The sequence below is a fragment of the Dipodomys ordii genome, unplaced genomic scaffold, assembly GCF_000151885.1.
Source record: "Dipodomys ordii isolate 6190 unplaced genomic scaffold, Dord_2.0 Scaffold202, whole genome shotgun sequence".
NCBI lineage: Eukaryota > Metazoa > Chordata > Mammalia > Rodentia > Heteromyidae > Dipodomys > Dipodomys ordii.
This window is the reverse complement of record NW_012267418.1, coordinates 1,011,418-1,026,961: the sequence shown is the minus strand read 5'-3', so window position 1 is coordinate 1,026,961 and position 15,544 is coordinate 1,011,418. Positions and strand designations below refer to the sequence as shown.

The 15,544-nt window shown below is 52.9% G+C and overlaps 2 protein-coding genes across 2 annotated transcripts in view; both read right to left on the bottom strand.

Moving 5' to 3' along the window:
- Tnxb (tenascin XB) overlaps nt 1-1,785 on the bottom strand; it is a 69,101-nt gene extending 67,316 nt beyond the window's left edge. The window contains exon 1 of the mRNA XM_013034944.1: nt 1,705-1,785. The gene's annotated coding sequence lies outside the window, so the exon portion shown is untranslated. The remainder of the gene's footprint in view (nt 1-1,704) is intronic.
- A 5,808-nt stretch (nt 1,786-7,593) lies between these two features.
- The window catches only part of Atf6b (activating transcription factor 6 beta), a 13,767-nt gene continuing 5,816 nt past the window's right edge, over nt 7,594-15,544 (bottom strand). Inside the window, exons 3-15 of the mRNA XM_013034943.1 lie at nt 13,559-13,644; nt 13,282-13,420; nt 13,068-13,199; nt 12,798-12,931; nt 11,128-11,313; nt 10,938-11,029; nt 10,384-10,566; nt 10,134-10,241; nt 9,618-9,699; nt 9,347-9,417; nt 9,129-9,240; nt 8,903-8,987; nt 7,594-8,288 (exon numbers count right to left, since the gene is read on the bottom strand). Of these exons, the coding sequence (XP_012890397.1) occupies nt 8,068-8,288; nt 8,903-8,987; nt 9,129-9,240; nt 9,347-9,417; nt 9,618-9,699; nt 10,134-10,241; nt 10,384-10,566; nt 10,938-11,029; nt 11,128-11,313; nt 12,798-12,931; nt 13,068-13,199; nt 13,282-13,420; nt 13,559-13,644 (1,631 nt within the window). The 3' untranslated portion in view covers nt 7,594-8,067. The remainder of the gene's footprint in view (nt 8,289-8,902; nt 8,988-9,128; nt 9,241-9,346; nt 9,418-9,617; nt 9,700-10,133; nt 10,242-10,383; nt 10,567-10,937; nt 11,030-11,127; nt 11,314-12,797; nt 12,932-13,067; nt 13,200-13,281; nt 13,421-13,558; nt 13,645-15,544) is intronic.

The following is a 15,544-nucleotide window of genomic DNA, read 5'->3' as shown; positions in this document are numbered from 1 at the left end:
ACACACACACACACACACACACACACACACACACACACGGCCCATTTCAATGGCTCAGAGGGTAGCTGTGTGGAAGAACTGAGCTGGAGTGCAGGGAATCAAACAGGGGTCCTTCCCAAGTGGGGAGCAGGCTGGTCTTTGCAGATTTCCCTCTCTTGCCTGTCACTGCCACCCATCCATCCGCCACTCCCAACTCTCGGAAATGTTTTGCCCTATTCTCAGCAATGGGCAGAGAATTTGGGTGTCTCTGTGTTTCCCTCTATACCTCTCTGATGTTTTTTGGGGGGATGTGGCCTCACCCTCACAGTTAGAGAGAGAACTGGCAGGGGTGGGGGCATCTTCCCAAACTGTGACTCAGCATCTCTGGTATTTGGGGTTGTGGCCAATTGTGACACTTTGCTCATAGGGGACTGTAAGTCCCATGGGGTGGGAGAAAGGGTCAATGTCCACAAGGAATGTTCCAGAAATTGGGGGGGGGGCTCTAGCCCTACCCCTCTGCCACACACCCAGCTGAAATCTGGCAGTGAGAGGTGAAGGTAGAGGACTCTAGGAGGCAGAGGGAAGGGACAGGGTACTGGGATTGAAGCATGTGGGAGCTGGAGGAGTTGGAGGCCCCAAATGCCCTTGAACCTGGGGAAAGCAGATGGGCCTCAGGGATGGAAAAACTAAGCAGGATTTCCAGACCCCCAGTGAGAAAGGTCAAAGGAAGTGTGAGGGACAGGAAGGCAGCTTCTGGTTCTGCACTGTGTGGCCAGGATGGGAGCAGAAGGATGCTTGAGAAATAGAGGTGCTAGGTCCCCACAGACTGGAGTAAGGGCCCGGGGGTAGCTGGAGATCTGGGAAGCAAGAGTGGGGCCAACAGCTGCGGGGTTTCCCAGTTACCCCCCCTTCCACTTCCAGTTGTTTCTAAGCCATCAAATTCTTTCCAGGCGAGATAACAGGCCTGCCTGCCTCACCCGGGGCGTGTCACGTGTGTTGGGGGTGCTATTGGAGGGGTGGGAAGGTTCAGATGGACAGAATTAGGGGGAATCTGGAAGGGGACTGAAGTGAAGACGAGTCCTGTGCTCCTGGGGGACACACGCGCCTTTGCAGTGCTGCGTTCTTGCACTCAGCCAAGAACAAGTGTAGCGGTGTCTCTGCAGGCTCCGTGCCCTTCCAGACCCCAGAACCCTCACTTTGCCCCATTGCAGAATTTCCTAAAGTCTTGAGATTTCCCAGCCCTCCCTCCCAAGCCTGGGACCTCAGGTGTACCACCTCCAGGAGTCTGTCTGTCTGTCTGTCTGAAGTCTCTCTCTCTCTGGCTGCTCCCGCAGTTCAGTCTCAGCCACTCTGAATCTACCCATGATTTCCTCCAAGGCTTAGCTGCCTCCCAACTCAACTCAATCCTCCCTGTCTTCTCTGCACCTCCCGATGAGCACCCCAGGCTGACACCATCTGACACCTCTGATTTGTTCCCAGCACCTCTCAGGTGCATGCAGCCTTGCCCAAACCCAGGCACAAACCGCCCTCTGCGCACGCACACACTGCCCTGTCCTCTCAGACACACCTCCCCGGGGAATCTGGTGCAGAGCCCCAGGTCCCCGCGCTGCTGCCGGAGCTCTTCAGGGAGCTCTCCTGCCACGCCTTCGCCAGCATGTGTGGGACAGGAGAGAAATCCTTTGCTCTCACTTCTCCATCTGGGTCTACCAGCGCTCTGTAACTTACCTGGGTATTGGGCTTCTGCTGTGCCTCTGCACCTGCTTTGTCCCAACCCCTCAGGGCAGAGCAGGGTAAACTCTTTGGCAGCCCTGGGCTCCCTGGAGGACCCCTTCGCTTGTCCCTTGCAGCACTGGCTCACAGAGCCACAATAGGACTGTGGATCTGGGCAGCAACAGAGAGGAGGGAGCCTTCAGCAAGCAGGGGGAGGAGAAGGGGAGGACCAGCGTGAGGTCAGGGAGGGGAGCAGAGATAGGGCAGGGCCTCCCATCCCTCCTAGACCCTCCCACAAGCCACCCCTCCCCTCCTCCGGCCCTCACCCAGGTCACCTCCCCATCCAGAACCCAAGTCCCACCATACCCTCCTCTCACCCCCTCCAGTTCATTTTCCCACCCATGTCTTTTCCTTATCCTGTTTTTAACTCCTCCCAACCTTAGTTTTTGCCCAACCTGATAGTTCCCATTCCCCCTGCTGTTTCCTTTGGCTCCACCACTTCTTCACCTGTGGCCTGTCGCTCGGCCAACGCCATTCCTCCAGGCCGGCCCCTCCCCCTCCCTGCCAGGCTCCTTTTCCCAGCTCAGCTCTAGCTTGAATCACCTAGCACCCCAATCCTCCCCCAGGAAGTGCAGTGCAGGGAGCAGAGATGGGGGCAGGAGACCGAAGGCACCCCCAGAACTTAAACTCACCCCAAGTTCCACGAAATTGACCTACCCAATTCTGTCCAGCACTCCCTCCTGCCCTCCTCCTCCCCTTGCTGTCCTGAGCTGTCTCTGCTCTGCAGTCTCCCTCCCGTCCCAGCTTGCGATCACTGCCCCCCCCCCCAATTCTCCCACCTCAGCGGATTCCTAGAGAAATAGCGGGCAATGACTGGGCAAGGGCTTGGCTGAACACCAGGACATATGATTTGGGGAGGAAGCAGGGATTCAGTCAAGGAAGCAAAGCCTAGAAGTTGGGAGGAAAGTGAGGGATGGACTAAAGAGTTAGAGGCGGGAGGCAAACCTGGGGGTAGGACACTCAGTGGAGGGTAACATTATGGAAAGTTGGGAGGGGGCTAAGCATGGAGAGCAGGGTTGGGAAACAGGTGTTGGCAGAGATGGAAAAAGTGGGCACCCGTGGCTCACGCCTGTAATCCTAGCTACTCAAGGAGGCTGAGGTCTGAGAACTGTAGTTCAAAGCCAGCTGGGGCAGGAATGTTTATAAGACTCTTGTCTCCAATTAACCACTAAAAAGTCAGAAGCAGCCGGGCGCTGGTGACTTACGCCTGTAATCCTAGCTACTCAGGAGGCTGAGATCTGAGGATCGAGGTTCAAAGCCAGCCTGGGCAGGAAAGTCCATGAGACTCTTATCTCCAATAAACCATTAGAAAAAACCGGGAGTGGCGCTGTGGCTCAAGCGGTAGAGCATGGGCCTTGAGCTGAAGAGTGCAGGGGCAGTGCCCAAGGCCAGAGTTCAAGCCCCACGACTGACCAAAAAAAAAAAAAAAGTCAGAAGCAGAGCTGTGGTTCAAGTGGAAGAGCACTAGCCTTGAACATAAAAGCTCAGGGACAGTGCCCAAGCTCTGAGTTCAAGCCCTAGGACCAGCACACACAAGAGACAGAAAGCCACAGCCAGAGGACCAGGTAAACTACACCTAAGCTGGCTGGGCATTTCTTTGGCTTCATTAAGCCAAGTACTTCCCTGAAACAGACCTGAAGGGGTCATTTGTGCCATAGGGGAAAAGCATCCAAGCTGAGGATAAAGCTCTTATTGCAGACCTCATCATTGAGGTATACCTTGGCTAAGCAGGGTAAGAAAGGCGCTTGTTTAATGTCACTCGGGTTGAGGTGCAGGCTGTCCACACCCCAGATCAGATCTCCAGTTACAAGAGTGGCTGGGTCAGGGCATGCTGCAGTAGCATGTGACTGAGGACAGCAGTACACATGGGTTCTTGCATGGAAGTCTGTGCGTGTGTGTGTGTGTGTTATTTTTTTCCTGGCTTTGATGGAGAAAGTGAAGTCAGCATCTTGGATGGAGCCGGACTCCGCTTCCTTCCTCTGCCTTGGCCTGACGCCACAGCACCATGAGTAGGTAACAGCTTCTCTCTGATCTCCCAGCAGGCAGCTGGGGTAGGGGAACAGCAGATGAAAAAGCAGTCTTGAACCTACATTACATGGGCACAGACTGAGCACAGTGCCTCCCCAGAGTCACAGCACAGCCACTTATTTTCCAGGCCCTTAAGTCTTGGTTTATTTAGGAAAAAGGATCACCATAATTACATCTGGCCCAGAGAGTGGCCTGGAGATGATGGGGAAGATGGCCCTGGGGAAGGGAAGCTGGGATTTCAGGCAGGAATGCGGGGTTCCAGATGTTTACGAGTTTACAAGACATTTGGGGAAGGCGCAGGAAGCTAACAGTTTCAGGCCCTCAAACAATCGTCTAAAATTGCTGCCACTCCTGGATTTCTTCTAAGGGGTGCTTATATATTTGCACGTCATCAGGAAAGCACCAAACCTTGCACGGCAAAGGTGCCCGATGCATGCTTGTCACCACTGAGTTGTGAACAGCCCAAGACAGAAAGGTGGGGAACAAATGTTGGACAGTGGGGTGGGTGCAGGGAATCCCAGGAGTCAGAGCTGAGGCTGATTCACTGAGGTGGCCTGGCTGGCAGGTGGCAAGGCCAGTGCGGTGTGGTGGTGTTGTTGTTGGTGTGTGTGTGTGTGTGTGTATGTGTGCGCATGCTCTGGCTGTCGGCAGGATCAGGTGTCTTCCACTCTGAATCTCCATCCTGGAATGATCGTCCACATTCCTGTACTGACCTCAGGAGGTTACAGGCTAGGACACATAGATGAGAGGGAAGAAGGAAGACGAGAAGAAGAAAAGGACAATTGAGGGCAAGGATCGAGAGAGGAATGAAGAGAGGCCAGAGGCTATGATCCAAGGAAGCAGTCCCAGAGAGGAGAGAGATAGGAAACATTTGGATTAGGCTTCCATTTACAAGCAGTTTCCTACACACTGCAGGCATTTTATTAAACTGTTTCTTGTAGTGGGAGAAACAGATGCAACGTGGACATTACATGGCTTGTCCTAGGGGCTTTGCTAATGGTGGGGAAGGGGGCCTCACCCACGCTGGCTCATTCCAAAGCCTGCATTTCCTCTCCTTCCCCTACAATTCTAGAAAAGGATGGAATAGAGGGCAGAAACAGAGCGGCGTCTTGAAGGACTGGGAAATGGGTGAAGAATCTGGGTTTTTGGAACTTCATACTACATCTAGTTGTTGTTGTTTTTTTTAATACAGTGTGAAGAAATTGCCTAAGATGGGGGTCAACATCCATTACAGAGAGCTGAAGACAGGAACATGGAAATAGTCATGAGAAGAAAGATGGGACAGACAAAAAAACCCAGGGCTGACTATGGTAAAGCTACAGAAAGAAGGGTCTGGACCCTTAAAAGTCCCTTTGCCAGGAGACATGGGTGTGGGGAGAAGGGAGGAGGGAGGACATTTCTATCTCGTGACAAAAGAAAGTCACACAATTGTTTTGTTCTCTGCTCTGGGCCGGGTGGGCGCCTCTATTTACCAGAGGGACTGAGGTCGCTGTGGCAACCACACATCTGGGCCCCGGAATCCAGATGTGCTGTATCCAGAAGCCATAGCAGAACGATGAGACAAACATTAGGCTCCCCAGTCCTGGCCCCCATAGCTGGAAAGAAGACGGAGGACCAGAATAGGGAAGTGTAGCGAGAAGAGGGAAGACGACGAGTGGAGAAGGGAGGAAGCAATGGGAAGGGACATGGAATGTGGACACAGGAGTGGGAAGGGGTATAGAGGACAGTATGACAAAGGCAGAAGGCACACACAGTGTCAGCAGCAGGAGAAAAGACCAAGGGGGTGGGATGAGGGACAGTAAGATAGAGAAGAGGAAGCTGGGCGCTGGGAGCTCACGCCTATACTAACAGCTACCTAGGAGGCTGAGATCTGAGGATTGTGGTTCAAAGCCAGTCAGAACAGGAAAGTCTGTGAGACTCTTATCTCCAGTAAACTGCTCAGAAAAAGCTAGAAGTGGCACTGGGCTCAAGTAGTAGACCACTAGCCTTGAACCAAAGAAGCTCAGGGACAGAGGGGGGGGAAGAGGGAGAGAGACAGACATAGGCAGGCAAGCAGGCAGATAAGCAGACAGCGACAGAGCGAGGGGGGGGGGAGAGAGAGAAATATAAAGGAAATGAGAAAAACAGGAACCAGGAGTAAAGGTCAAGAGAGATGGTGAAAACTGGTGGTGGGGGTGTAAGCAGAGGAAGGTGAAAGGTCCAGAGAAAAGAGGGAGGGACATTGGCACAAGGAAAGCAGAGAGAAAGCCTAGAGAGCCCAGGACAGGCAGAGTTGATCACATGCAGGAGAGACAGTGGCCGGGTATGACTCGGGTGGTTCTGCATGTAGGTGTGGGCAGAGGAATGGAAAGGAAGGGAAATCCACAGGGGCTGCCTTCACGCCCCACCCTCCACATACACAGCTTCCATTGGCTCTGTAACTCCTCCCCCAAACTACACCCTTCAGCCAAGATGGGTCTGACGCCTGGCTGGCACCTAAGTGTCCCTGTCACTCAGAGGTGCAACCTGAGTTCCCAGCGTGATCTCAATGCCAGCTCTTTGAGCATTTTCCTCAAATGGGATCGGGGGAGAAAGGGCAGTGGGCTAGGCGGTGACGGACCCGGATGGCATGGCAGGAGAAAAGACAAGTACAATGTGACAGGAGCGGAGCAGACGGCGTTTGCTGCGTGTCTACTGCGCCTGAGACATGGCTGTCACCACGTCTCCTCCTCACACCATAGCATGACTACATTTTACCGACGGAGACAGAGGCCGAACGTTTAAATACATCAGTCAATAAAAAGCTCCGCTGGGAGCCCAGTTCAGGCGATCTGCTTCCAAAATCCTGGTTCTCATGGCACACGTTGCTGGAGAGGGCTGGATAAGGCTCAAGGGATCCTGGGACAGGAAGTGGCTGAGGACCAGGGCTGCCCTCTGGAGGGGGAGGAAAACCTAGTTCCTGGGAGCCCCAGTTCCAGGTTGCCATAGCTCCCCAGTCTGTTTTCACCCTAAACACAGTCGGAGAGAGGGGAGGGCGGGGAGGGGGGAGACCGGCTGGACACGTGAGGTTCTTCCTCCCCCCTTCAGGTCTGGGCTTATGGCCCAGCAGCCCCTGTCCAGTCATCTGGGCATAGAGCCCAGGTCCAGCTCACACCCTCCATCTGACCCAGGACACCCCAGCAGGGTCAGGCCTGAGGCGCTGTTGGGGGGGATTCCCGCAACGCCCCCCCCTGCTTCCCTCAGGTTGGATAGAGACTCAACCTCTCACTTGGTCCTGCTCCCCTTCCTCCCAATTTAAACAGTCTTTTCAGCGTTTGACCCACTCTATATCTTTTGCTTTCATCTCGACCCTCAAGGCTCAGTCTCCTTCAATTTAGGGCTAAGAGGGCATCCCATAACACCCCAGAAATCCTCCCCCCTTCCCCCCCCCCTGTGGCTGTACCCTGCTCCCTTCCTCCTGGGCTCAGGGTCCTCTGGCTCAGGCTGCTGTTGTTTGTGTGAGTGAGTGAGTTGCTCATCCTGGAAAGCAAAGGGCGGGGTGCTGGAGAGAGGACAGGAGCTGCTGTGCCCCCTGAAGGGCGTGGGGCCCCCCATCCTTCCTGTTTACTCAGACACATTCCACTGAAGGACATCCTCTGGTGTCACTCCATAGACATCTTCGCTAGACACAGACACAGCCAAGCGCTGCAGGGGTGGGGCAGGGAGATGACATGAGGTCTGTGGGGGGGCCTCCCCCGCCACGCCCACGCCTCCCCACCTCACCAGCAGGGGCATCTTCTGGGCTTGGTTCGTTGAAGCTGGCCCTATAGAAGTCATGAGCCAGGAAGGCAGCCACCATGCCTTTAACTCCCTCCAAGTTGTTTATTTAATAATTAAAAAAAGAAGAAGATAATGCACACACGTAAACTGATCTCCCTCCACCACCCTCCTGTACTCCTGCTAACCAGCTCCAAAATGTAAAAACTTGTCCCCCCCCTTGTCCCACCTGGGGACTAAATGCTCATCTTTACTCCCAGAGAAACTAAAGAATAAGGAGTATACAGGAGCCCACCCACCCCCAAAGTAAAGTTTGCTCAGTACCCTCAGAGGAGGAGGCAGGACTTGGGGGTTCATAGGCATGAGATGAGCCCTATATTGTGAAAAGGGGCGAGGACAGGGGTAAATCACCCTACCCCCAAGTTAAGTGCCTAACCCCACACCCTGTCTTTCCTTTACCCCAGCCGAGGGATCAGGGAAAGTTGAAACTGTCCCAGTGGGTCCCTTTGCACCCCACCCCCACCCCCAGGTCTAATTCAGTGTGAGCTGCAGAGGTCAGGGATGATTGAGGTAGAGGGGTTGGGGGGAGGCCTGGCGGGCCGGACTGGCTGGCAAGGGGCCACCTGTGGCATTGCCGGGGCTTGGGGAGGGCTGTTTTCGGAGCGAGGGGGGCACCGTGGAGGTCTTGATGTGAATCACCCTGGTGTCCATGACCTCACACTCGATCTGCATCATCTCCTCATAGTCCCCTGCGGCCCCCCGGCCTGACAGGGTCTCTGTGAGGAGAGAGTTCATGAAGAAGAGCGAAGGGGAGGCATGTGAAGGAGGAAGGGAGCAGGCCATGGCGAGGAGGGAGGCCCAAAGTGGGAGTTAAGATGAGAAGGTAAGGATGGAGTTGGGGACAGGGAGAAAGAAAGGGGCAGGAAAAGAAAATGGCATTGATGAGTGGGGGGGGGGGGTTGTAGAGGAGAAAACATCAAGAGAAAAACAAAAAAAAAAAAGAAGTGAGAGTCTCATAAGGGTCCGGCCCGCCCTGCTCTGCGCAGCCACCCAAGCAAACCCAACACCATCACTGCATTTTGTTTTTTTGGTGACGAAGTGTCACTATGGCGCACAGGGCTGGCCTCAAACTCTCCTGGCTTGGCTTCCTGAGTGCTGGATACACTGGGGGCGGGGGCGGGGGGGTCATCCTACTTCTGTCCCCACCTCCACCCGTCTCCAGTGTTTCGTGTTCTCTCCACTCACTTCCTGTTTCTTCACCTCAGCCTCCTTCTGGATGCTTCTTCTCTCCTTCCTCCCCCCCCCCATCCCCTTTCTGGACACTCCTGTGGGAATCTTCCCCTCCCTCCATTTCAGGATCCCTTCCCCATACTCAGAGGGGATGACTTGCCATTGGGGGCCATGGCCGGCATCACCAGGGACATCTTGGGCCTGGAGGTCTTGTTGTGACTAATGGCTGGGAGCAGCAGGTGATCCTGGGGAGGAGGCCGGACCGGATGGTGGAGGAGAGGATTCTCATGGGGAGCTCCCCCAGGTGCTCACTCTCCAGGGAAGACAGGTTGGTAGGGGGTTCAGAGTGACAGACCCCAGGGCTAGGGCCAGGAGGTGGAACTCACCCTTTGGAAGGAGACTACATAAAATGTGTCTTCACGTCGGTCAATGGCATCCAGGAACTCTGGCTGGGAACGGTCTGGATGGCGATACAGCTGCAGCTGGCCCACAGAACCCCTAGTTTCCCAGAGACAGGAACAGGGACAGGGGCAGGGACTTCAGTGGGGGGGGGGAGCATCATCGCACTGCCGACAACGATGATGAGCAGCCTCCCAATACTCACCTCTCTGGGGGTCCCGGGGCTTGAGTAGGGACTGCCTTAACTGGAGGCAACTTCTTCCGAAGCTGAGCCTTCTGGAAGGAGAAGTATCTAAGGATTTGGAGAGGGTGAGGGGAAAGGGAAGAGACAGGCAGCCCCTGGAAGCTAGCGCCACCTCATAGCCACGCCTCCACTTTCCCTAAACAATCCCTGACTTCTCGCTCCCTTGAAACTCCCATGCCATTTAGCCCTGTTCTTGCCAGGGCCTCGCTTGGACCGGCCCCACTGCTCCTACCTGTCTCTCCTGTGCCTTCTGAGGTATCTTCCGCCGGCCTCTCTGGTGACGCTGGACCCAACCACTCAGTTCATCAGCAAGCCTGGGGAAGCAGAGGCAAGTTACCACCTCTGGGACAGGCCAAGGGATGCCAGCTTCCCTGGGCTGCACGCAGAAGTGAAAAGGCCAGGGAAGCTAGCTGTTGGTGGTGCATGCCATAATTCTAGCTACTCAGCAGGCTGAGATTTGAGGACTGTAGTTCAAAGCCAGCCTGAGCAGCAAAGTGCATAGAACTCTGATCTCCTATTAACCACCAAATAAGTAAATAAGTAAATAAATCTGGAAATGGACCTGCGGCTCAAGTGGTAGAGATCCAAACTTGAGTGGAAAAAAAAAGGCTAAAGAACAGTGCCTAAACCCTGAGTTGAAGCCCCCCCAAAAAAGCCGGTTCTGAAGCTTCAGTACATAGGACAGCCAGGCTGGCAATGGAGGAGCTCAAAAGCTAAGAGCAGGTGCCCAGCCCTGACTCCCCTATACCTGAGGGACTCAGTTCGGTTGAAGTGCCGGCAGTCAGAGGAGAGGAAGAGCTGGTCCAGGTCTCTCAGGAGGAGCTCCTTGGCCCCTCCAGGGAAGGCTGTCAGGTTCCTGCAGTGAGCAGGAAAGAAGCAATGATTAGAGAAGGTCTAGGCAGGGACCACCAGCACGAGAGCCGCTTTGGCTCCGGCTCCACACAAACAGAAAAGTTGTTCCTAACTCCAAAGGAGAAAGGGGCCGTTTTTCTCCTCACCTGAAACTGGGCTGCTGACCTACGGGGCTAGGCTGCAGCTCCTCAGGGGCCTGGAAGGACCCCTGGAGGGGTTCAACTCCATGAACTGGCTCTTGTTCAGAGAACTCCAGCAAGTGTCTCTGGGGTCGAGGCTCCTCCCTGCTCATCCGAGGAGAAATGGGAGCTGCAGGAGGCTCGCTGATGCTGTGGGAAGGGAAGGACAGAGCATGAAGAAGAATCCCAGCTTTACTGAGTATCTTGTCCAGAGTAAAAGCTCTGCAGTCGACTGCTGAGTTTCCTCATCTATAAGAGGAGAACAGGAAGTGTCCCTACCTCACAGGTCTGGGAAACAAGAAAAGGAGAGTGGTTAACCTAGGCCCCAGCCACTCAGCCCCTAAGAGCCACTACTTACTATCACCATGATCGGCCCCCTCAATGTGTTGCCTAAGAGAGAAATGGTAGAGCAAGGAAGAACTGCTGGCTACACCAGCAGCACTAACACTGGAATCCTTGTATGTGATCAGGTGGCTGTGAGGCTCAGTTCCACCCAGAGAGTTCTCAGAAGTAGATCTCACCTGACAGGTCCAAAGTTGAAGGCAATGAAGAGAAGGAAGACCATGATGCAGACCACCTTCCTGTTTCCAGACCCTAACTTGAGCTCGCTGTTCTAAAGTGCAGAGGAAGAGACAGCAGAGACTGAGTTACCTCAAGGAGTCTGTGTTCCTTTCCTTTCTCCAAGAAACTGTCCAGGCTTACCAGGCTTACCTCGGCCAGCAGTACCTCCAGCCGCCGCCGGAGGGCAGCATTCTCCCTGCGCAGCTGCTGGTTATCGGCCAGCACTGCCTGCAGACGCGCCTCCAGCCCCTGCAGGTATTCTTTCTTCTTTCTCCGGGACTGACAGGCTGACTCTCGGTTCTTGATCATTCTCTGCTGCCGCTTCAGCAGTTTTGCCTAGCGCCAGCCCCAGAGGTCAAATAGAGAATGAAAGGTGAGCTGGAGAGAGGCTGGGCCCCATCACCTGGGCCCTTCTGCCTTTCTGATCTCTACCTACGTAGCTACAAATGGGGCTTTTTCTGCTCTACTGAAACCTTCCAAGGACACAGCCTCCCTTTATGCCAGTACTGGGGCTTGAACCCCATGATTTTATTGCTCATAACACTTGAGCCACAGCTCCAGGTTTTTGCAGACAAGGGTCTCTCAAATGTGTCTACTTGGACTGGTTCTAAATCATAAGCCTCAGCTCTCAGCCTCCTAAACAGCTAGGATTATAGGTGTGAGCCACCATGGCCCAGGGAAAGAGCCTTTCTTGCAACCATTCCCTGTTCCTGGTCCTCAGAAATGGGAGAGATTAGACTGCAGGAGAAAGTCCCCTCATCTTTTCATGATGAGTCTTCCTCCTGATCCTCTTCTTCAAAGCCTAATGTTTAACCTTGCTATAATGAAGAAACAGATTGCTCCCTAGAAAGTAGCTCTTATCACCACAACCCTTGCCTGTGACATCCTGAGGCCACCTCCACTTCTCTGTGGTACTGACAGAAAACCTATGGACCTTGGGGCTGGGAAAGTGGCTCAGTGGTAGAGCATGCTTGCCTTGCATGCATGAGGCCCTGGGTTTGATTCCCCAGTACCACATAAGCAAAAAGAAAAAAAGCTGGGAGTGGTGCTGTGGCTCAAGTGGTAGAGCACTAGCCTTGAGCTGAAGAGCTGAGGGACAGTGCCCAGGCCCAGAGTTCAGGCCCCACGACTAGATCCCCCCCCAAAAAAAATCTATGGATCTAAATCTACATGGAGTATAGAAATGGGCCCTCTCAGCCCCCAGGGCCATCCTACAAGTGCATATGCTCACTTTTTTTTGTATTGAGTAAGGTTTGAACTCAGAGCCTGGGCAATGCCCCTCAGCATTCTACCACTTGAGCCACAGCTCCACTTCTGGCTTTTTTTCTGGAGATAAGAATTCCACAAGCCGAGCTCTGGTGGCTCATGCCTGAAATCCTAGCTACTCAGGAGGCTGAGATCTGAGGATTGTGGTTCAAAGCCAGCCCAGGCAGGAAAGCCCATAAGACTCTTATCTCCAATAAACCACCAGAAAACTGGGCATGGTGCTGTAGCTCAAGGGGTAGAGCGCTTGCCTTGAGCTGAAGAGCACAGGGACAGAGCCCAAGCCCAGAGTTCAAGCCCCACAACGGACAAAAAAAAAAAAAGAATCCCAAGACTTTCCTGCCCAAGCTGGAAAGCTTTGAACTTTTGAACTATGATCCTCAGATCTCAACCTCCTGAGTAGCTAGGATTAGAGGTGTGAGCCCCTGGTGCTCAGCTTAGGGGGTCCTCAGTTTTTGCCCCTGCATCTCACCTCCCTCTTTGCCCCTCAGTTCTTTCCATGATCGACTTCCTTCTTCCCTTCCCAGAACAAGCTCTACTCTGCTCCCGGCACTCACATCCACTTCCGGTGGGCAGGAGTTCCCAGGCATAGGAGCTGGGACGATGCTCTTCCTCTCAGGCCGTGGAATCGTGGGTGCTGGCCCTTCAGGCTGGACTCGAATAGCACCTTGGATAAGGACAACTGGGGACACTGGGGTGAGAGAGCAAGAGGCCACAGAACATGAGTCAGGAGGGGTTCTTGTGTTTGTACTGTCACCTAAGCACTCATGGGTCAGGAACCCCCATGGCTGTGTGCTCCCTAAGAATCCAGCCAGGCTCTTCGGTACCTGCAGGCTGCTGGACGAGGGGCTGCAGGAGGACCGTGGTGCTGGGAGGCACAGCTCTAGGTGGCATCTGGACAGTGGTTAGCACCACAGGTTTGGGCTGCAGTGGGGGCTTCCGGGTGGGTGGAGCTTTGCCTGAAGGAAAATGAGGAAGGAGGAGATTTCCAGGACTATAAGCTTCTTACCAGGGACGGGAGGGGTCAGGAAGCCCCATTACCTGAGGAACTATCAGGGCAAGATGGACCCATGCTAATCTGGACGGCTCCAAGTGATGGGGCCGGGACATCCCACAGGAGGCACCCTGGAGGGGACGGGGACTCTGTCTTCACTTCCAGCACCTCCTCTCCTGTGAAAGCCTACTTGGGGCAGTGAGAGACGTTAGTCAGGATTGTCAAGGTGCTGAGGATAGAGCTGAAGAAGAAAAAGCTCTCATGTCCCTGAAGCAGAAGAGTAATGGAGGGGTTGGGCTGGAGGGGACGGGGGGGGGTTCTCACCTGGCTAGGGGAGTCTGCTGAGGGCAGGGAGGCCTCAGAGTTGACAGAGGAAGATGGAGAGACAGGCTCTACCTTGGTCTGGATCTCTGTGGATGACAAAAGAAATAAAAGCTGAATGTCAAGTAAACCCTGAAGAAGAGGAGGTGTCTGAGGGAAAAATGGGCCACTTCTCTTAGTACCTAGACAAGAAACTATTCAAGCCCTAGACAGGCAACCCAGAAGGTATACTGAGCTGCTGACCTGCTGCCGGTTCTCCTCCTCCTTCTTTACCTATACTGCCTTTCTCCTTCAGTGGCTCTTCTCATAGTTTTCAAGGCTGCCCTTTTCCTTGTGCCGTTCCCTCCTCCTTCTTCACAGATCTTGTCTATTCACAGAGAAGGGGTGCAGGCAAGGGCGTCTCCAGCATTCATCTGGCTCATGTTCCTATCTCGCTGGATTCTTACCCCCTGGTCCAACATACCAACATACCTCTGTGCTGACAACTGCCAAGTCTGCTCCTCCAGCCAACTGTTGCTTATGTCACATCCTGACTCCCAAACTGCCAGCTGGTCACTTCCATTCCCCCACGCCGTCTTTCCCGCCCCCCCCCCCCCCTCCAGGCAGCCAAACTCAACTGGCCTCCAGCAGGCTCACTGCTCCTCCCTCCCAGGGCAAATCACAGAGCCAGTCTGAGCCTTCATAGCTTCTGTTAAATCACTTTACAACTTGTTTGTCACCCCATAAAAATAAATGTAGGTCCCATGTGGGTGAAATAAAACCCATCTGGGGGGCAGCCCCAGCCCAAAGGCCAACAGTCTGCTACTCCCTCTGGTCTACATTGCTCATTTGGGTAATTAATTGTACTAATATTATTGTAAAACTTCACAAATGTTATTTGTTATTTTGAATAGGTAACAGTCATGTGATATAACTTCCAAGGGAAATACAGTCACATGCTATAAATTCCACAGGATTAATGGGGAATTCTGTAACAAATAAACTTCCTTTCCTTCTCTTTGCCTAATCATCCACAGCTCTGCAGAGGTGACTACTACTAGAAGTTATTTAATAACCACAATGTATTAGAATCCTCCCAAGGCTCTCCAAAAGCAAGAACTAAGCTTCCTTAGTAACATTCATCACAGTAATGGGTCTCACAAAATACCTAAAAAGAGTGGAAAATCTGACTTTAATAACACTATTCTGCACAAAGTTACTAGTACACTTTGCTGCTAAAGTTGTTTCAAGGCCTGTTTACTTATTTTGTGCAGATACTGAGACTTGAACTCAGGAGCGCTGAGCCTTACTCAAGGCTGGAACTCTACCACTTGAGCCACAGCTCCACTTATGGCTTTTTGCTGGTTAAGAATTTCAAGGATTTTCCTACCCAGAGTGGCGCTAAACCATGATCTTCAGATCTCGACCTCTTAAGTAGGTAGAATTACTAGCGAGAGCCACTGGCGTTTGATTTCAAGCCTTATTTTGTGTGTGTCCTTTTTGTAACATTTAATATCTAACAAATACAACTTGTTTATCCTCTGAAATCTACACTTCCCTGTCCTGCTGAAGTCCAGGAAGAAAGCTTAAATGGATTACATCGGTGGTCTCTCCAGCCCTCCATCTTCAACCAACTAATCATTAATATATAATCAATATATACCATTATATAATACATATATCAATTTGATTATTTTATGTAATATGTTACTGTTTATATACATATACATGTTACTGTATATATACATATACATGTTACTGAATCCTGTAAATAAGTATATTCTGACAGTTGAAAATGAAAACAGTTGGGTGCTGGTGGCTCATGCCTGTAATCCTAGCTATTCAGGAGGCTGAGATCTGAGGATCACAGTTCAAAGCCAGCCCGGGCAGGAAAAGTCCATAAGACTTTTTTTTCTTTTTTTCCGTGAGACTCTTATCTTCAATTAACTACCAGAAAACCACAAGTGGCCCTGTGGCTCAAGTGGTAGAGTGCTTGCCTTGAGCTGAAAA